Below are 21336 nucleotides of genomic sequence, written 5' to 3' on the forward strand. Positions count from 1 at the left end.
TAAACAGTAATTAATAAGAATAATTACACTCCCTTAAATACAGTACAGTATAGGCTAGCCGTCTAAAATGTTAACAAAAACTGAACGAATTGCACGCCGCGACATAATAAAAATGTACTGAAATAGTCCAAACGTCCCCCTTGTGTGCCAGTCTTGTCAACGCATGTTGGAAATGTTCCTAATAATAATAATAATAATAAAATATCCCGTATATATTAATATTGATATTAACGAAGCCCATCGCACTTCACTCCGCCAGGCAGGCCGCACCACACCAGGCCCTCTCCGCCATATCGAGGAACTAGAAACACGTCAGATAAGCTCACATGTGCGGAGCAATTCGAATTGTCGCGACCACCACAGAATATTCCATAGCGCGGCGTTTTTGTTTTTTTTTTTGTTTTTTTACAGCTGGGGGTCGTCCGGTCCAGTGAGTTCCAGGCCCGTGTCATTTGTCTTCCTCATACATCACTTGTTTATAGCGCCTTACCATACAGCTTCGAGCGGCTCACTGGTCAGAATGGTTATTTTTTAGAGGGGCGCTCGAGTGTGTCGTCTTCACATCTGTGTGCCACGTCTCGCCCAGAGGATCCTCAAACTTTTGCGCCGGGCTTTTCGATGTTTTGCCCGTTTTAAGGTGCTTTTGAGTTCTGCGTCACGCGAGTGTGGTGCCCGTCCCTGGCAAAATGTGATTTCTAAGAAGCCAACACACACACACACACAAACAAACACACAATAAGTAAAAGTGACGTGTGGGGCACGAAGGGGGGCAGCGGGCACGCGTGGGCGAGACCATCAGTATTTCAGGTCACCTCGAGAAGCGCCGGGCCACTTGCCCTCATTCTCCGTGTCTGCCACCTTTACGGCGTTCAGTGGCATTGATCCTGGGGGTCAGCATCATTGGGGGCTTTCTGTACGAAGTGAGACACCTGCGACTCCCAGATGACAGTTTAATGAATCGCCTTTATTCGTTTCATTGTTTTCATCCTGGCACACCCCATCTAATGTCGTTCTTAAGCACTTTGAGCTGCATTATTTGTATGACAATGTGTTATATAAATAAATGTTGTTGTTGTTTCTAAAGGTAGTGTTGTTAAGTGGATTAAGTTTATTTCTTTTCATTTTCCCTTTTGCTGTCATTCGTTTTCAGCTCCCATTGAAAAATCAAATCAAAGAAACGAAAAATAAATAAAAGGATCGACTCAGTGGCTTGGATGTGTGAATCCACGCCCCGCTTCGCAAGTTCTACACCGTCCGTTCACGCGCGTCGGAGTGCCAGCCGCTCCCCCTCGTGCCCGCCGAGCGCTTATATAGCGTCTGTCGGCCGCCGCCCTCTTTCTCCGTCTCTGTCTTTGAATGGACGCCGCGTGACACCCCCGTGAGTGCTGCGGTGCGACGCGGCGCGGCGGGCTGCAGGTGTAACAGACACAATTGTAGGTGTTCCTTCACTCCGAAAAAGACATTGGAAGAGGACGAATGGAGAGGGAGTGGGCTGATCCGCGCACTGCGACGTAAGAGGCCGGCACTAAGCGCCAGGCGCCACTTCCCAGCTTGGGCTTTCCAGAGCTGCTTGACAGGCAGGCAGGCAGGCAACCGCGGGACGACAAACTCGGACAACTCCTCCGCTTCTCCGTGGATGGTGTCGCTTCCAGTCTCCCTCCGAAATGCTGGGGACCGTCAAAATGGAAGGACACGAAACACCAGACTGGAGCAGCTACTACAATGACGCGCAAGAGGTTCGTGTTGCCCGGCGGCTTTACTTTAGTTTGGGTTTACCTGTACGCCAAGGGTCACTCTCTCCAGGTGGCCTCATTATTATTATTATTATTATTAGTATTATTATTATTATTATGATGTGTGTTAACCCACCCGCGCAGCGCACCTTCACGAGGGTGTCCATTCATGTACTGGCCGTACACCGCGCCCGCTCGTTGTGTAAAAAGTCTTATCGTGAAAAAAGTCCCCTCCACGCCGAGCAGGTTGTGACAGCCGGGGCACTCGCTCAGAAAGAAAGAAAGAAAGAAAGAAAGTTGGTCACAACTTAGAAAAGTCTTGGCGGCAGCAGCAGGTTGAGTGGCCCGCGGGGTAGAAATTACTAACATCGAGTGGCCCACACCGCAGCCCGCCGGGGACACCGGCCGTTCACAGGCGGGCCACACGAAAAAGCCAACCCGGAGGCCACATCCAGCCACTTAAGCGGGGTCTGGCGCTTGTTGTGTTTCAGGATATACGAAGACGGGTCTCCGAGATTTTCGTTTTTACACGTTGATTGTCTGTGCGGAGACCCGCGCGCCGACTGACCTGTGCGTCTCGTTCTCGTTCTCTCGTTCTCGTTTTTTTTTATTTTGCCCAGCTTTGTGTCGAGTCCTGAGATTCTGCGGTCAGCCCAACCCGCTCTCACCGCGGGCTCGCCGCACTTCGGCCTTTTCTCGTTTTCCACTGTTGAATTTCTGTGCCGTCTTTATTTTTTTGTAAGACGCAGTCCAGTTTGCGGTTTTACAGTCTTATCTCTGTTTTGTTTTCAAATCGACTTTCGTGAAGAAAAGGTCGGGGAAACGAGTTTGGGATTAAAAGAACGAGCTGTGTGTCTGCAGGTGCTGCGGCGACAAGCGGGGACCACCGGACCGGCGACAGAAGAAGAGCAAATAGAGTAAATAAATAAATATATAAATAATAATTGAACAATTCTGCGCCTGTGTATTTAAATTTAGGGTCGTGGGGTGGACAGTTTATTTCGGCAGCAGGAACCAATCTGTGGCAAGACGCAATAATAATAATAATAATAATAACTTAGAAGAAACTCCACTTGGACCTGTTGAAGAATGATTCCTGTCTTGCTCCAGATCCCAGGATAGACTCCAGGAGTGCACAAATTAGGGTTAGACGGTTCTGCAAATCGACGGAGAATAATAATAATAATAATAATAATAATAATAATAAATGATAAGGAAGAATAACAGCATAAATAATTCTAATAATAAATCCACTCATTTAGTAATTTGCTTATTATTACTACAAATAATCATCATCACAATAATAATTATGATTGCACATCCACTATATAAAATTATTATTATCATTAAATTATTATTGTTATGTATGATGCGACGCCATTACTGTAATTATTATCATTATATTCTTTTTATTGTTATTAATATGTATGATAACGCATATCCATTTTAGAAACCCCATTACTATTATTATTATCATTATATTATTTTTATTGTTATTAATACGCATATCCATTTTAAAAACGCCATTATTATTATTATTATTATTATTAATTATTATTATTATTTTACCTTTCTCTTCTCTTCTCTAAGTTCTTCTTCAGCTGCCTGACAGTTTTCTCCCCTCCAAGTGTCCTTTACGTTCCCCTTCTTTATTTTGCTGTCATTATTTTTTGTACACCTTATATATAATGCGGTGTTCTATAAGATGACATTTGTGGTCACCTTTGAATGTCACCTTTGTCCCCGTCCTTGTTCTCGTTCAGCACTGTTTTCTTGTCTGCCGTTTGAGTTTGTCACAGAATGGCGCTTTATCTCTCTAAGATGACATTTCTGTCGCCTTGTCCTTTTTGAAGTCGTCTCTGTCCTTTACGTTCTCGTTCAGCGCTATTCCTGATTTTACTGATGTAGTTTGTAATTTGATGTGAACCTCATGTCATGCCTTTCTATGTGGCTAAGCTGTCATTTTTGTCCCCTTTGAGTGTCCCTGTCCTTTAGGTTCTCGTTCGGCACTGTTTTCTCTTTTTCTTATGCACGCCACAATGAATGGCGCTACATCTGTCTAAGATGACCCTCTTTGTCGCCTGTCCTTTACATTTTCTCAGTCCGGTGTTCTGCTCCACTCTTTTACTTTGTAACCTCATGCCCGCCTTAACGAATGTCGCTATATGTGGCTAAGATGAAGAGTGCCATGTGCTGTCCCTTTTTGTCACTTATACACTTCCGCTTCTCCCCCTCCCAGGTATACTCATCGGTGCCCAACAGCGGCATGAACCCGGGGCTCGGCTCCATGAACTCCATGAACGGCTACATGAGCATGAACAACATGTCCACCGGCGCAGGCAACATGACCCCGGGCTCCTTCAACATGTCCTACGGCAACGGCGGCCTCGGGGCAGGACTGAGCCCCAGCTCCATGGCGGGTATGGCCCACGGCGCCACGAACGCAATGAACGGCATGGCGGCGGGGGTGTCCGCGATGGGCGCAGCCTTGAGCCCCAGCAGCATGAACGCCATGGCGGCCCCCCAGGCTTCCATGAACGCCCTGACCCCGTACTCCAGCATGAGCCCGGCCATGAGCCCCATGGCCTACACGCAGCCCAGCCTGAACCGCAGCCGGGACACGAAGACCTTCCGCCGAAGTTACCCTCACGCCAAGCCGCCCTACTCGTACATCTCCCTCATCACCATGGCGATCCAGCAGTCGCCCAGCAAGATGCTGACCCTGAGCGAGATCTACCAGTGGATCATGGACCTCTTCCCTTACTACCGACAGAACCAGCAGAGGTGGCAGAACTCCATCCGGCATTCGCTCTCCTTCAACGACTGCTTCGTCAAGGTGGCCCGCTCTCCGGACAAGCCGGGCAAAGGCTCCTACTGGACCCTGCACCCCGACTCGGGGAACATGTTCGAGAACGGCTGCTACTTGCGCCGACAGAAAAGGTTCAAGTGCGACAAGCGCCTCTCCGGCAAAGCGTCCCAGGATCGCAAGGAGCCGTCCAGTGGCTCGGGGTCTCCGTGCCACGAAAACGGAGGCAGCAAAGGCAGCCAGATGCAGGATTCCAGCTCCATGTCCAACTCCAACCAGTCGTCCGGCAGCCCCCAGAACAACCTGGAGCGCGGCGGTGGGGACCTGAAGAGCGGCAGTGGCGCGCCCGTCCACCCGGCGGTCAGCTCGGCCACGGCACTGGCGTCCATTCCGCTGACCCCTCACCCCCTGTCTCACGAGCCGCAGCTGCACCTCAAAGGCGACCCCCACTACTCCTTCAATCACCCCTTCTCCATCAATAACCTGATGTCGTCCTCGGAGCAGCAACATAAGCTGGACTTGAAAGCCTACGAGCAGGCGCTGCAGTACTCGCCCTACGGCTCCGCCATCTCTGCCAGCCTGCCGCTGGGCAGCGCCTCCATGGCTGGCAGGAACGGCATGGACGCGTCCTCTCTGGAGACCTCGTACTATCAAGGTGTGTATTCTAGAGCCGTGCTAAACACCTCCTAGCCTTGACACCCCAGAGACCCGGCACGGGACAGACGAGCAGAGGCGGGGGGTCGGTCGGACGGACGGACAGGCAGAGACATGGAATGCAAACATTTCATTTCATTTTTGCACTCATCGGGGACCTGTTACTTCTTTATTACTGTACAAAGACAAGACACGTGTGTGTGCGGGTGTATATATATATATAAATATATACATATATATATATAAATATATCAAATCATATTGTGTACAAATTCCCTCTCCTAAAGACTGCCCAATCCGTGCAAGAGAGTGCGGGAGAGTCCAGTGTAATCTGAAAGAAAACTTGCAGACTTGGGACACGTGTGTTGTTCAACTTTATGAAAAAGAAGACGACGCGGATAAAAGGAGGAGGATTGTTACCATTGTCCAAATCTTGTTTACATGTATGTTGCAATATATGTGGAATCGGAAACGGGATGGATATTCACGTGGAAGGCTGGAATTGGGAAAGCGAGAGAGAGAGAGAGAGAGAGAGAAACGGTGTGTGGGGGGCGCGCGCGCGTGCACGGCCGTCAGCGTGTGCGCCCGCTTGTGTGTGCGTCTATGTCTGTTTGTATGCGCGTCCCTGCTAGCGGCGTGGATGACGTGTTTGTCCCTTTACTCTTCTTCCTCCATGCCTCCGTTCATTCTTCCCTGAGTATCCATCGATCTCTTTAATGTCAAACGTGTCTGCACGCAGTAACGCCGACACTTCCACAGGTTGTAAACGACAAAGCATTTTTACTGGAATATGCTCACATTCATTCATTTTAAATAAAATATGGACTGAACTGTTAAAACTACAAAAAATAACAAGTGGTCCTTCATTATTATAAACCCCGGGCAGAGGCGGCCTTTGTCTTGTGTCTTTTACATTGATCAAATGGACCCGGTTTGACAGAGTGTCCGTGTGGAGCCCCACGATCTCGCTACCGAGTTCTCCAAAAAGAAAGAAAAGTGTGCGAATGCCACCAATTTCAGGACAAGACAGCTGCCATCTTCTAGTCAGCTCTGCTCCCTTTGGCAGCTGCGAATTAAGTTACATCGGCACTTTTAAACGGTAGTTCACACGATTCGGCGTGCGCTCGCTGCTATGCGGGTGGTGGTCTTCGGTTCAGTTCTTGAGCCCATAACAGACTCCTTCGTTTTAAAAGGTCCACCTCACGCTGGAAAACAATCTCGTCGAGAATGCAAACGACATCGGGAGTTCCTTAATGTTTTACACGCTAATACATTGGCTCACTTTTGAAATGATTACCTGTAGCTGGAGAGTCAGCGAGGGAGTGCGTGTGTGCGCGCGTCAGCAAGTGAGAGGGCCAGGTGAGCGAGCGCACGTGCACGCGCGTGTGTGTCTGTGTGGACGAGCAGCACGGCCGCCCACACGCGCCGCCAGCGCACAACTCACAGCAGCCGGAAAATGAGATTGAAACCGCGAAGCACTTTCCCTTTGATCGCGTGGCAAATTAGCCGAATAACCGTGACATTCGTTTAATCACCATGTAATTGACCCCAGTGGGAGAAGAACACGAGGTGATGAAGTGAGACGATGGCCCCCTCGAGCAGCGGCGACAAAGCTACAAGTCGCCTTGTTTAAAGAGGAGTCGCGCTTGTAGCTTTCACTCTTCTATTTATTTTTTTGTTTATTACTTCATAACGTGGATGTGGTTGTCATCCAAAAACGACCACTTAGCCTCCAAGTCCTTATCAGGGGAGGATGATGGGGGGTGTTTTACAACGCCTTTGTCATTTCTTTCCAATTTAACTGAAGTTGAGCACTCGGCTCAACGTGCGCCGCTAAAATCTGTGCCGTCTGCCTGGAAGATGGGCCTCGAGATAAGGGGGCTTGAACTGCGACCCCGGGGTGGTTGCTGCTCCGTTACATTTGGGGGGACCCTAGAATGAATAACGAGCCACGGGGACGACAAGGAGCGGCTCGCATTTATTATATTATATTATATTATATTATATTATATTATATTATATTATATTATATTATATTATACGAGAGCGACTCATACAGAATCTCCAGAAAATAAAAACGAACATAAGTGTTAGTTATACTGATACAAATACATGAAATTAAATAGGCAGAATATGAAAGGCATTGTGCTAGAAAGAGAAATAGTTAGGAAAGGCACTATATGATAGATAGATCGATAGATACACTCTTAAAATAAACTGTTCTTGAATGGCACTTTACTGGGTTGTGTGGTTCCTCGTCAATCCATTGCTTGACAAAAGGATCTTCTAATTCTGGGAACGATGCTTTGCATATGAAATGAGTTCTTTGGGCTGCGAAGGGGGTCCTAATATGTAGACAAAAGAAAAAAAAAATCATTTATAGTTAGAGATCCATCAGGAAAGCAAAAGATCGCAAAAACCAGAACTTAACCAGCGTTATTTTATGCCTTAAGAGTTCTTTAAAAAAAACAGTAGCCCATTGGTATTTCACAAAATTGTTAACTTATTCCTGGTTATTTATGAAGGCGGGTCGAAATAAAATAAGCTTCTTTCTCGAACCTTCGCGCGGATGGGTCTTATAGGAACCAAGATTGGCATCGCTCTGAAGAATCATTATAGTGTGGACGGACAGATAGAATATGAAAGGAACGATAGATAGATAGATAGATAGATAGATAGATAGATAGATAGATAGATAGATAGATAGATAGATAGATAGATAGATAGATAGTGAAAGGCACTATATAACAGACACACGGTACTTTATTTTTCCCAAGGGGGAAAATTTTACTGTTTTAAAAAAGAAATGAAATTCGATTCTTAGGAATTAGTGCTGCTATAATAAAAAGCAACGGAGATCCGTGTTCATCTCCGTTAAGAAATGAGCGATCTCATAACTAACTGTCTGCTTTAAATGGGCCCTTCAAGTGGCTGCCTGCTGCGCTCTTTCTATATATTCATTGTTTTTTAAGGGTTACTGTGACATTATGACAGTTTATTAGGCACTGGTCATTTTGTTGTCCGGTATTCGTTTCGTGCATTTGCCCTTTTCTTTTTTTAACCGATATCTATTTATCTCTATATTTATCTCTTTATAAATGAAAATGAAAAGACGCCACTTTACGCGCACTTTAAACCCAACACTCGCGTTATATTTTAGTGTTTTATGAGACAAGAACATCTCCGCACACAGCTTGCACTTCTAAGGGCCACTTGGCCACGATTAGAGTTCACTTGGCTCTGTCGATTACAAACTCAACGCCGGCCCCGCTTCGCTTCGCTTTTGCTTTTCGGTGTAGTTAACATTTTCTTGGCTGACAATTAAATAACGAATGGCGGATTTATTTCCCTGCCGGAAGGTCATATTTATTGTCGTCCTGTTCACATTTCGTTTATTTGTCAAATGGCACACTTAGAACCATAAATGTTTTTTTTTTCTAACCCGATGTTGTTTGGCCTGCCAGACTGAATTCGATTTTAGCGAATGTAAAGAATTCTGTTCGGTTTTGTTTTGCTCGAAAAAGAATGAAAAGCGCCGCACTGTGCCGTTATAATTGTTCGTTATGTTGAGCAAAACTACAGTAATCAGCAAAGACAAAGCTAACCCGTCTATTGAAATACTTAACACATTAAAAGATAATAATGTATTATGGTGTTATTACATTTCAATATATTAAATATGTTTGTTTTTAATGCAATACGCACCAAGTCTATTTAATAAAATCTCAACATAATAAAGACGACCCCTTTCTACATTTCACCTTAAGGCCTTAGGTGACCCCCAGGACTTTTACACGAGATTTTTTTTCCCGTTTGGATTTTAATAACAATTTAGCTTTTCACAGTAAGAGTGAAGAGTTCAACCAGAAAGTCGTCTGTCGGGCGGGCCATCACCAGATCAGCGGCGGGCTGCGAGCCTTCTGTGCGGCGCACCGTCTGCGGCTTCTTTACGAGCGCACGGACTCCGCTCACTTTGTGCGCATTCGGAAGGCTCGTCTCGTTTTCTGATTTATTTTTTTTACACGCGCCTTGCTATGAGACGGTGGTTTTTATGTATCCGTTGCTGGAGAAAACGTGGCGTCGTTTTTAATCCTTTGATAGCAACTCACCGATAAAAACGGGGTTTGGGCGGGGTAGGGTCCGGCGGCCTCTGCCCACCAGCACCCATCTAGTCTGACGTACCTGAGCTCACCTGAACCCGAAACGGACCATCCATGAGCAGACGGGCACCGTCACGGGGGGACTCGCAGATCTGGGGGGCTTCACGGCCGAGTAAACAAAAATGAACGTTTAATACGATTAACGACTGTCAAAAGAAATGAAAAAATCACCAGAAAACAGGAGCGACAAGAGAAGGACGGGGGTGAAGGGGATATTCAAGTGAAATGATCGAATACATTTACATTTTACACTTACAGAAAAACGTGTACATTTATAAAGGATTTAAAGATCAGGGCATTAAGAATTGTCTGAGTATATTAGTGATAGATAGATAGATAGATAGATAGATAGATAGATAGATAGATAGATAGATAGATAGATAGATAGATAGATAGATGAAAGGCACTATATAATAAAAAGATCGATAGATAGAAAATGCACTATATAAAGTAATAAATAGATAGATATATATGAAAGGCACGATAGATAGATAGATAGATAGATAGATAGATAGATAGATAGATAGATAGATAGATAGATAGATAGATTAGCGTATTGGTTAAGGCTCTCGACTTCAGCCCCCCGAGGTTGTGGGTTCAGACAGATTGACTTGTGACATCGTGTGACCCTGAGCGAGTCACTTCACCTGCGTGTGCTGCAATTGGGGAACGAAAGAAATATCAGCAATTATATTACAATTGATGTAAATCGCGTTGGATAAAAGATATCAAGTAATAACAGACAGATATGAAAGGAAGTATATAAAAGATATCGTCCTGTTCCTGTAAAGACACATTTGTGTTTAATACTAAATGCAGAAATGTCATTTATTCATTAAATGTTTGCGCAACAGAAACGATATAATAATGATGACAATAACAACAATCTGTAATAATAATATTTATAATAATAATTCTAGTAATAATAAGTGCCGTATTAATACTACTACTACTAATAATAATAATACATTACATTTTAATAATTGAGAAAAGTTATTAAGTCTGTCAACATAATTTGGCTAGTATCGAAAGAAAGAAAGTCTCTAACTTTTTTTTTTTGCCAATGGTTTGTTTAACCCGAGGCGAGTTCCACAAACCATCCCGTTTTAAACAGTAATAAGATGTTAAATGTCAGATCGCGATAACAGCTTCGCTCAGATTTCATTTTTGAAACTCACCGGCCGTTATCTCCTAAATGATGTGTTAGTAAACATGGCCTCTAATTCAATCCGATGTAAACAGTTCCCAATTGGTAAAGTACAGGATTCCTCTTCCATTCACGTTGCAGTATTTTCGCTGTTCATTATTATTTATTACTTATTATTTCTGTCAGGTTCGCTCCTCTGTGATTTTCCGAGGCTTCGCTCGCAGTTCCGATGCCCCCCACGTTCTCTCGTATTCAGTGTCGACTCTGAAACGGCCCGGTGAGCTGCAGAGCCACAGCGCGATTTGGGGTCCCGTCCAGGACCGCTTGTTGAGTCGCGGATTAAAGCCCACCTGCAGAAAGCAGCGCCGGAATTTCGGGGGGTCTTATCGCACACGGCATCGCTTGTCCTGAGGCCCCTCTACTCGGCTCGTTTGAAGCCGTCCAAGGGGACACAAGAAGAGTGCGAGACGGCGGTTGAGCTCGGAGTTTGCTCGGCACATGAAGGCTTTAGGGAGTCTGAGGTTACGTTTCGATTTGATCGCGCAGTTTCTCTCGAAGTTGTTTTAAAAAAGTCGGACTCGCGACTTCGTAAAGGAGAAGGGAGCTTCAGGTAGTGGACGGACAGATGGAATTATGAATCTTCTTTTCATTCTCAAAGAAAAAACAACATAAACTGGTCAGATTTGTTTAAAATCTGAAGTCTTCTTAAATGTTTACACTAAACTAAAACAGCAAAAATATCAACTAATAACAACAATGGATTCGGCTTGTAAACGGAATCTGTTTCTGTCGCTAAATTCTTCACAAGAAAGAGAGAATATGAAAGGCACTATATACGAGATAGACAGAAATTAGACTTTTAAAATGCCTTTATTAAAAGAGAAAAGAGCCATGAGAACAGTTACACATCTAATTACAAATAAACAGCAAACCTGAAGATCATCACAAACAAATAAACAAACCAAAAAACGAATATAAATGGCCATCGCTCAAAAACAACTCTTCGTCACCAGTCCGTAACTGATCCCCCTCATCCACAGTGGACTGCACCTCCGCAATAGCCCATTAAAAGTGTTATGTTATTAATCAACCCATAATACGCAAAATCGACTTTTAATACTTCTAACTAAATCACCGAAACATCTGGAGTCAACGCATAGATAATGAAAGGCACTATACATGATAGAGACAGATATAAAACACAGAAATAAATAGACGTACAGACAATTAGATTGATAGCTAAATAAATAATCAAAGGCACTATAATACAGAGATAGATAATAAAAACACACTATAGCTATAGAGAATGAAAAGCATTATATAAGAGATATGAAAGACAACAATTAAACATAAAGACAGACAGATCATATATAATAAAAGCCACTACATAATAGAGGTAGATATGAAATACAGTACGATATATAGACAAATAATGAAAGGCACTATATAAAAGGTAGAGAATAAGATACGATAAAAAAATTAGATACAGCAGAAATAAAATGAAAGGTACAACATAATAGAGATAGATAAGAAAGACATAATAGGTATATAGCTAATGATATAATACTAGGGTGTTGTGCCGTGTTAGCCATTATGAATGTAGAGAAAAGCCAAGCAAAATGACCCCTTTTATTGGCGAAGTAAAAAGATTAGAATATGCAGGCTTTCGAGGCAACTCAGGCCCCTTCTTCAGGCAAGATATGAAAGACGCTACATAACAATTAAATAGAAAGACAGACAGATAAATATATATAATATATAAATATAAAATGAAAGGCATTATATAATAGAGGTAGACATGAAATGCAGTACGATAGAAGATAGATAGATAGAAAGATAGATAGATAGATAGATAGATAGATAGATAGATATGAAAGGCACTGTATAAAAGGTAGAGGATAAGATAAAAAATGAACGGCACTATATAATATAGATATAAAAGAAAGACAGGTATACTGCTAATTAAGAGACATGAAGGACACTACATAACAATTAAATAGAAAGACAATTAGATAAATATAAAATGAAAGGCACTATATAATAGAGGTAGATATTAAAGACAGTATAATGGATAGATAGATAGATATGAAAGGCAATATATGAAAAAACAGAGGTATGAAATACAGTATAAGACAATTAGATAGATATAAAATTAATATTATATAATAGAGATACTGTAGATAAGAAAGACATGCTAGGTATATAGCTAATGAAGAGATATGAAAAACACTACATAACAATTAAATAGAAAGACAAATTATACAAACTGAAAGGCACTATAAAATAATACAGGTAGATAGATAGATTTTTTTCTTCAGCCAAGTCAGAAGCTTTTCTTTCTTTTTAGTCGTTTTGGTGTGTGTTTGGGGGTTGTTTTTATATTATAGTCGTATTTGTTTATTACTTAAAAATGCCGAAATTCACAAATAATGTACTATCGATCTATCTAATATAATTGACGGACAGACAGGCATGTCATGATATAATAGATATAAGACCCCACACAATAATCCCATCTCTGACGTCACTGTCCCCATATAGCGCTCTTCACGGCTCACGTCACTCGCACATACTGTACGCGCATTTCGATAACTTGCTAACAGTGAAACCTTCCAACATTTCCGCACACTAACGCGCACTTCCATGTAAACGACAAATAAAAGCGTAGCGAGGTCCCGGTGGCCGGTAATGCATTCCCGTATCATTAGAACGGAGATGCCGGTTAACGACAAGGACATTAAACGAAATGACAGCTGGATTGCGAAGAGCGCTATGTGAGGGGGTGAAGGGCAGATATTTGAAATGTGGGGTCGACGGGTCTTGTTCTGTTTCTTTCTTTTATTAACCCTTTCGTCCTCGCCCCCTCTCTCGCTGAGCCCCTATTAATGCCTAACATATGTTATCAGCAGGCAGCGTCCATCTCCGGGACTCGAGCAGAGACTTGTTTTCCAACTTATGAGGCATTTCTCATATACTCATCAAAGGCTGCGGCTCTTTCTTCAGCCTTATGGACAAAAATGTCGACAACAATAGCGAAGTCCCTTTACTTCAAAAGCAGCCATCAGTGAGGCTACCCGGAGACTTTTCTTCTCGCTCTTTTCATTCGGAGTTTAAAAAGCCGCTACAGGGCCGAGGCGCTCCTAATACCTTTTGATGGGGATTGAATTCATTATCTCCAATAACACAATTGTGCTTGGCCAACGAAAAGAGCAAAGTAATACCCCCTTCAGAATCACAGGCGAAAGAAAGACGCTTTGAGAAGGCCAGAGAGAAGAGACAGAGATCTCTATCCGAAATCAGCTTTAGAAGCAGCTGGTTTTCCATTAAAAATGATACGGACGGAGGAAGTTTATTAGGGCTTTGTGCCCCCGAGTTATCTGCGTTGCCTCACTGACGTTGGTGGTCTCCGCTCGTTCGTCCCACCGTCACGTGGTGTCTTTATTATAACCCGGCCACTAATTAGACGAGCGTTTTTCTCTTGTTCGGGTGGGCACAAAGCCTTCTATTCTTGGGCCTTGTATTTTTTGGTGTCACGCACGAGTTTCTCAACAAAAGCGCGACGCCTCTTTCCAAAGACTGAATATAGCGCCATGCTATTACAACAAACAAGACAATGAACCAAGGGGAGCGGACGCCCCTCGCGGCACCTTGCTAACTTTGTCATCTTTAATGACTTTTATTTAGTCACCTATGTGAGGGTCTCTTTCGAATCGATCAGCCCCCACTTCAGATTGATCGATCATTGATGTCGGCGCTCAGTCCACTTCTTTTTAACAAGAATGAATGTACATTAAAAAACGGAGCCGTGCGGCCATACGGGAACACGTTCAACGGCTTTATGGCCGGGGCTCCATGAAAGGCTCCGGTCACCAGGATCTAACGCATTTAGTTCGAACACAGATGCTCAGTGACCTGCGCGGACACACAAGTCCCCGGCTTGGACCCTTTAGGACTCGTGCTCTGCTCACTTCCAGCTATATAGCGCCTCATTTGATTCCCCGAAAGATGAAAGGAACGCAGTTTTGGCGTGAAGGAGCGCGCGGCGCTGCCCGTTGCTATGGTAACAGGATGCGCGGCCGGACCCGTTTTTTAATTAAAGCGTCTTAAAAAAAAAAAAAAAGTTGTTTTTGTAGGCTCGACTCGATGTGCCTGTCACTTTGGCACCTTCAGCTCTCAATTTCAAGCCCCAATTTGGGGGTGGGACGGGCGCTCATATCTTAAAGGCAGGTCTCTATCCCGTCCTGTCTTGTTCTTGTCCTGTCCCGTACCTCACCACCCCCCCCCTTGTCATCCCATTTTGCACTTTTGATGTCGCCCGAGCAGCTGTGACAATGCCGGCATGGAGCACTCGCGGGATTAGCCGCCAAAGACAACGCACACACGGGGGGACTGGGCGGCTTCGCACAAAGGGACACCCAGGTTGTGCCATCACCACGGATACGGCAGGAGGCGGAATCGACAAGCTCGGAGGGCTGTTCGCCTTTATTGGAGGGGCGGGGAAGCTCAGCGGGGCGGCTGGGGAACAAGACGGGCTTGTGCGGCGGTCCAGTTAGCCGTGCGCTGCGCCGTTAGGGGGCGCCACTAGCGCCGGGCCTGGACTCGGGGATGCGCTTTAAGGACCACAATCGATCACTTAATAAAAAAATAAAGAAGTAAAAGTGCCAGCCTGGGTCTTTGGAGGAAGGGCAGCAGATTTTAACGACGACGTTAACAGATCTGGGGATCCCAATGGGCTCCTGATGTTAAAAGGACGCTCGCCGCAAACAGCAACGCAGACTACACTCGGATTTTCTTCATCTTCTGGCGTCCTGCTAGATGAAGATTTCTTTCTTGTCCACATATTCGACGCCTTTCGAAAGTCCAAAGAACCAACTTTATATGCAAAGGTGCCTTCCCAGGTGTAAAGCAAACTGCCATTAAGGTCCCAAAAGCGCAGAGGTGGGCTCAGGCTGGAAGTAAACTGGCTTAGCTGTGCAGTCCAGGGTCAAGGCTGGCCACGTTCTTGTCATCAGACTGGGCGCACAAGTGACCTTTACCTTCCCGATGGCCGCAGGAATGACGTTGTCCGCTTTCCAATTGCTTTGCGATGCCGCCATTTAACGTTGGCTACTTTAACAAGGCAGGGGTAGTAAAGAAAGGCGCCATATTAAAAATATTAACGTGCAGGACCGGCAAGGGCCAACATGACGTGGGACGGTTAAGAAATAAGCTGCATGAAAATGACCGGGGGTCTCAATTACAAAGCTTGCTTGTACGCCCAGAGACAGGCAACTCTGACCCAGGCAGGCAGAAACTGGGAAACGACGACACCCTTTGGTCAAGTAGGGAAATGCAGTCAAACCACCTTAAGGGGAGAAGGGTCTACCTGCAGCCTGCCATAGGCATGACGTCACTCAAGAAACGAGCGCCCGGCCCCCCCAAACACAGCTGGAGTGTAACCGGGCGTTTGATGGCTGGTGGTGTGGATGTTAGGTGAAGTTTGGGGGGCGTTGAGGGGCTGACCTCACTGGTACTGCGGTCTCTGCAATTACACTCTGCTGGCTCAAAGGGAGAAGGGTCTGCCTGCAGCCCACCATTGGCATGGCGTAGATAACAGATAGACCACAACGTCAGTCAAGAAATCCCCCCAAACATAAGTGTAGTGTTAGAGGGTGTTTGATGGCCGTCATGACTGGTGTTGTGGGGTTTCACGTGGCTGACCTCATAGGTACCGTGGGGTGCAATTACAGTCCATTGGCTTAAAGGGAGAGGGGTCTAAATGCAGCCCACCATAGGAATGATGTCACTCACTCTCCCCCCACCCCAACATAGCCATAGTGTAAGCGGGTGTTTGATGGCTGCCATGACTGATTTTGGGGGCTTTACATGGCTGACCTCACATGTATTGTGGGATGCACAAGTGATGTCACCAAACTGTTATTAGAAGGTCATCGGCATGACAAACACACTGTGGACCACCGGCACGTGACACAGACAGTCGCACAGCACACGTTTTGCTTTCCGCGGGGCGGCGCTTCACTTCACTAAGCAGCACAATACAAACAAGCAAAACGCAGTCCTTTCGCCTCCAGTCCTTCGCCCCTTTTATAGGACACCCAGTAGGACTCCAGGGGCCCAGTGACCTTCTTCTGGCAGTGGTGGGTGTCAAACAGGTCTCAGTAAACTTCGAGGTGCCCCCGGTGGTGGCCACGGACCCCAGCAGGGTTGAGTTTCTATGCTGCAAGCCTTGCCCTCGATCGATCCGGGGAGATAATGTCCTGACAAAGCTCTCTCTCTACCCCCCCCGGTCCTGTCATTGTCGAGGGTCCTGGCCATCCGACCATGACATTAAACTTCAAAAGTCACCAATGTCACACACTGGCCGTATTTCGGTTCCCTTTTAAGGGGGCCAATGCTGTGTATTTGCACTGAAGGACATTTTGTTTTGTCCGTTTCTATCGACCACCCGTTGTCACGTCACAGAGGACTTGGCCAACACGTCAGGAGTTTCTCCACCGAGCTTCACTCCAGCAGGCCCTGCTGTGCTGGCGGCCATTAGCTGATCAGTGAGACCCCACGTCATCCAGTTTACTTACGCTGGGGGCGCACATAACTGACACTATAAAAGGCATCGTAAAAAGACAATTTGCTGCAGGGTCCCCGGACCCCCTTATGTAAGAGATGAACTCGCTACGTAGAAATAGCAAAAAGAGAAGAGGAGCGCGGATGAGTACATCTCGTCTCTTTCTGTGCCGTTTGCTTTCTCTGTTCCACTTTTGTGACTCTGATGTGCCATCGGTCCCCAGCTGTTTTAACTCTTCACAGGCCAGGGCCGCATCAAGTCAGTGACACTTGTGGGCTATTCATCTGTCAGTGAAGTCGCAGAGGGGCTTGTTCATCAGTTTCAGTGGCTTTGGTGCACTCGAGGGGGGCAACAATGAGACGACCCCCAAAAACAGGAATGAATGGTTACACAGGTGGAGGGAGGTCACTGACATTTTTCCCTCCTCATCTGTTTTGTCACTCGTTTTGCATTTGGCTACGGTCAGCGTCACTACTGGTAGCATGAGGCTATTCCTGGAACCTACAGCGCTGGCACAGGTAGTCCAACTTCTCCAGGATGGCAGGCACATCAATACGTGGCATTGCCAGGTGGTTTGCTGTGTCTCACAGCAGGAGATACCTGGAGACAGGCAGACAGTTTCTCTAGGACAGCTGGACAAGACCCCTCGTAGAAGGTCCTTAACCCATCAGCAGGACCCACCGGTATCTGCTCCTTTGGGCAACGAGGAACAGGATGAGCACTGGCAGAGCCTACAAAATGACCTCCAGCAGGCAGACCACTGGTGTGAATATCTCTGACCAAACAATCAGAAACAGACTTCACCAAGGGTGGCCTGAGGGCCCGATGTCCTGTAATGGGCACCGTGGAGCCCTATTGGCATAGAATACCAGAATTGACACCCCGTGCTTTATACAGATGAGAGCAGGTTCACCCTGAGCACATGTGACAGACGTGAAAGGGTCTGGAGAAGCTGTGGGGAACGTTCTGCTGCCTGTGACATCGTTTAACACGAATGGTTTGGTGGTGGGTCAGTGATGGTCAGTCTGGGGAGGCATATCCATGGAGGGACACACACGGACCTCTACAGCCGAGACAACGGTGGGCACCTTGGCTGCCATTAGGTATCAGGATGAAATCATTGGACCCATTGTCAGACCCCATGCTGGTTTCTCCTAGTGCATGACAATGCCAGCCTCATGTGGCGAGAGGATACAGGAATTGATACCATTGACTGGCAAGCTCACTCACATGACCTCAATCCCTCTGGGCGGGACATTATGTTCGGGTCCAACCGACACCTCGGACTGTCCAGGAGCTCAGTGATGCTCTGGTCCAGATCTGGGAGGAGATTCTCCAGGACACCATCCGTCGTCTCATTAGGATGTCGTCAGGCATGGTGGGGGTCATACAAGCTACTGAGTACCATTAGGAGTTGCTGCAATGACATCTCGCCTGCCTGATCATTTGTTCCCTTTGATTTTCGGGGTGTCTCTCTGTTTGTTGATCATTTTCACTTCCATCCTTTCATTCCTCACACATCACCATACCAGTCCATAGCAGTAGAGATGGCCAGCACTGAGATCTGATGGGTTTTCAAAGTGGTCCTTTCTGTTTTCTGAGCAATTTATATACAAAATCCAACGTCTGTCCGCTTTTCACTACTTCACGGATTTAGATTGGGATTTTTTTCCACAATTTGCTTGAACATTCCGGTTGATTTTGCATCCGGGTTTGGGTTTGCGGGTTTGGTTGGCTACAGTGTCCTGGACCTTAAACGTCTTCATAATAATTTGACCCAGGAACATCAGGCTGCTTCGTTGAAGGTCTTCTAGCCTTTGTCTCTGACATGCTGGTCTTGTCCTTTTCTTTCTGGTCTCCTCAGCTCTCTCCTTTACGTTCTCTGCTCCACCTTCAGAATGGGACACACGATGACACCAAACGGCAGAGGGACGACTTCTCTGCATTTGGAGACGCATGTGACACAAATTCAAGAAAACAGCCAGATTGACAAGTCACTCGATTCCAATGATTGAGGGTCTCTTCTAAGGGGTCCCGACCAAAGTGTCCAGGCCATTTCAGAAGATCTCTGTACAGTCGTGGCCCAAACGTTTTGAGAATGACACAAATGTCGGTTTTCAAAAAGTTTGCTGCTTCAGTGTTTTTAGATCTTCATTCCTGAGTAAGCTCTGCCCTGGCGGTGCCCGCAGCTGAATCACCTTTAGGTGACGGTCCTGGCGCTTGCTGTCCTTTCTTGGGTGCCCTGATGCCTTCTTCACCTCTCAATTGTTACTCCATCAGCGTGACATAGTGACCTCCACCCTCGTCCTTGTCAATGCTCTCACCATCACTGAAGTGACGTCAGCAGGTCCTTTGGTGGCAGGGCTGACATGCAGTGGTTTTTAGGGATGAAGTTCATTTTCCTGGCAAACAGGGACTTTGTAATTAATTGCAATTCATCTGATGGCTCGTCAGAACATTCTGGAGTCGACACCAATGGCCATCCTAAAAACGGAGGCAGCAAACTTTGTGAAAATTCATATTTGTGTCATTCTCAAAATGTTTGGCTACGGCTGTAGGATAAGCCACACTTGATCTCGTCACACTTGCTTTACTCGATGACATGTCATTGGCACCGGTGACAAACCGCTTGTCACGTCCTCACAAATGGATTTAATTGGACTTTTCTGACACTGATCCACGGGGACGTAGAAACATCTCGATTAATTACAAATATAAAAAGCCCAACATTAATCGTTCACCTTTAATAGGAGACCCCAAACCCCTCGCTGGTGCATCCATTCACCGGTCTGAGGTTTCAAGTGGCACCTGAGTGTGGCCAGTGCAGGCTGTGGGGGGTTCAAAATTAATTTATGGGGGCCCTGATGTTAAACTGCCGGACCCCCAGCCCCCCCTTATCACGACCTTAATCTTTTCTCTTTTTTTTAATGACCTACAATTCCCAAATCCTAATCTTAAAATCTCTAAAGGGGAGTCCTAATCTTAAAACATCATTTACGGGGCCCTAGTGTTAAAAATGTCACTTCAGGGCCATGCTTACCTTTTTCATTTGAAAGTGCCTTATTTAAAAATCATTTATTTTAACTCTATAATTTATTCTTATTATTCCAAAAAAAAATTTTAAGGTCTAATTTTAGTGTCGGTTTGAATGTTACAAAAAAAAAAAAAAAAACTTTATTTTTTTGTCATTAGAAATAAACTATTTATTATTCATTTATTTATTATTCATATTATCATAAACTCTGTGGTGGGTTGGCGCTCTGCCCGGCGCCCTGTGTTGGCTGGGATTGGCTCCGGCAGACCCCCCGTGACCCTGTAGTTAGGATATAGCGGGTTTGGATGATCATAAACTTTATTTATTATTCATTGTAGTGGGAAGCCAAGCAAAACGACCCCTTTGATTGGCTAACTAGAAAGTTTATATGATGCCAACTTTCAAGGCAACTCAGATCCCCCTTCTTCAAGCGAGGTGTAAGACGTTTATTATTCATTGAAAATGTCCGATTACAATCCCAATCCAGGTATGTAGCCGGGGGGTTCAAGTTGGCTGCCCCCTGCTGACCAAACTTAACAATTACATTAAAAAACAGATCAAATATACGCAGGTGTGGAGTCAAGCTAAAGTTACGGATCAGGTCATTCATTTCTCAATGGAGCCGCCGCCCTTCTCAATGCCTTTGTGCCACCTGCCTGGCAGTGCCAGCAGAATAAAAGGTCTTGTCTATGATGATATGAATAATAAATGAAGTTTATTTCTAATGAATAAAGTCTAAAGTACACAACTTCGGGTGTTCTTTCCCCTAATTTTAACCCACACAATGAAGACTAAAGAACACGCCAAGCAACTCCATGAAAAGCACCAGTCAGCGGATAGAGACGAGAAAACATCCAACGCGCTGAAAATTCAGTTAAATCAGCCATTAAGGAACAGAAAGAGTATGGCACCGCTGTCAGTCTGCAAAAACCAGGCAAGATGAGCGAGGGAGGCCGCCATGTGAACGCTGAAGGACTTACAAGCTACAGTGACTCAGACTGCGCAGACAACAACGAAGCCCGAGTGCTTCAGACGCCGCAGCTTTATTAGAGAGACGCAAAGAGATCAAATCACCCAGGACCGCTCAGCAGAAGGCCCAAGAGGGGTCGCGGACATCAGCTGGAAGGAGGTTCTGTGTTCTGATGAGAGCTTTTGCCAATCAGACCAAATGCCACATTACGCCGCACTTCATCAAAATCCCCAGTACTGTGAGGCACAACGGTGGCAGAGGAATCGTGAC

The 21336-nt window shown here is 45.5% G+C and overlaps 2 protein-coding genes across 2 annotated transcripts in view; one reads left to right on the forward strand and one right to left on the reverse strand.

Moving 5' to 3' along the window:
- The window catches only part of ttc6 (tetratricopeptide repeat domain 6), an 87622-nt gene extending 76982 nt beyond the window's left edge, over window positions 1-10640 (reverse strand). The window contains exons 1-2 of the mRNA XM_039741288.1: window positions 10532-10640; window positions 7433-7538 (exon numbers count right to left, since the gene is read on the reverse strand). The gene's annotated coding sequence lies outside the window, so the exon portion shown is untranslated. The remainder of the gene's footprint in view (window positions 1-7432; window positions 7539-10531) is intronic.
- foxa1 (forkhead box A1) lies at window positions 1353-6042 on the forward strand. The gene is made up of 2 exons (XM_039741290.1): window positions 1353-1736; window positions 3973-6042. The coding sequence occupies exons 1-2, from the start codon at window positions 1665-1667 to the stop codon at window positions 5227-5229; spliced, it is 1329 nt and encodes a 442-aa protein (XP_039597224.1). The 5' UTR covers window positions 1353-1664; the 3' UTR covers window positions 5230-6042.
- Window positions 10641-21336: the final 10696 nt, after the last annotated feature.

Source organism: Polypterus senegalus, chromosome 18 (genome assembly GCF_016835505.1).
Source record: "Polypterus senegalus isolate Bchr_013 chromosome 18, ASM1683550v1, whole genome shotgun sequence".
NCBI classification, from domain to species: domain Eukaryota; kingdom Metazoa; phylum Chordata; class Cladistia; order Polypteriformes; family Polypteridae; genus Polypterus; species Polypterus senegalus.

Coding starts and splice junctions, on each gene's coding strand:
- foxa1 (XM_039741290.1), top strand. CDS start 1,665: ATGCTGGGGACCGTCAAAATGGAAGGACACGAAACACCAGACTGGAGC. Junction 1,737..3,972: donor ACTACAATGACGCGCAAGAG/GTTCGTGTTGCC, acceptor TCCCCCTCCCAG/GTATACTCATCGGTGCCCAA.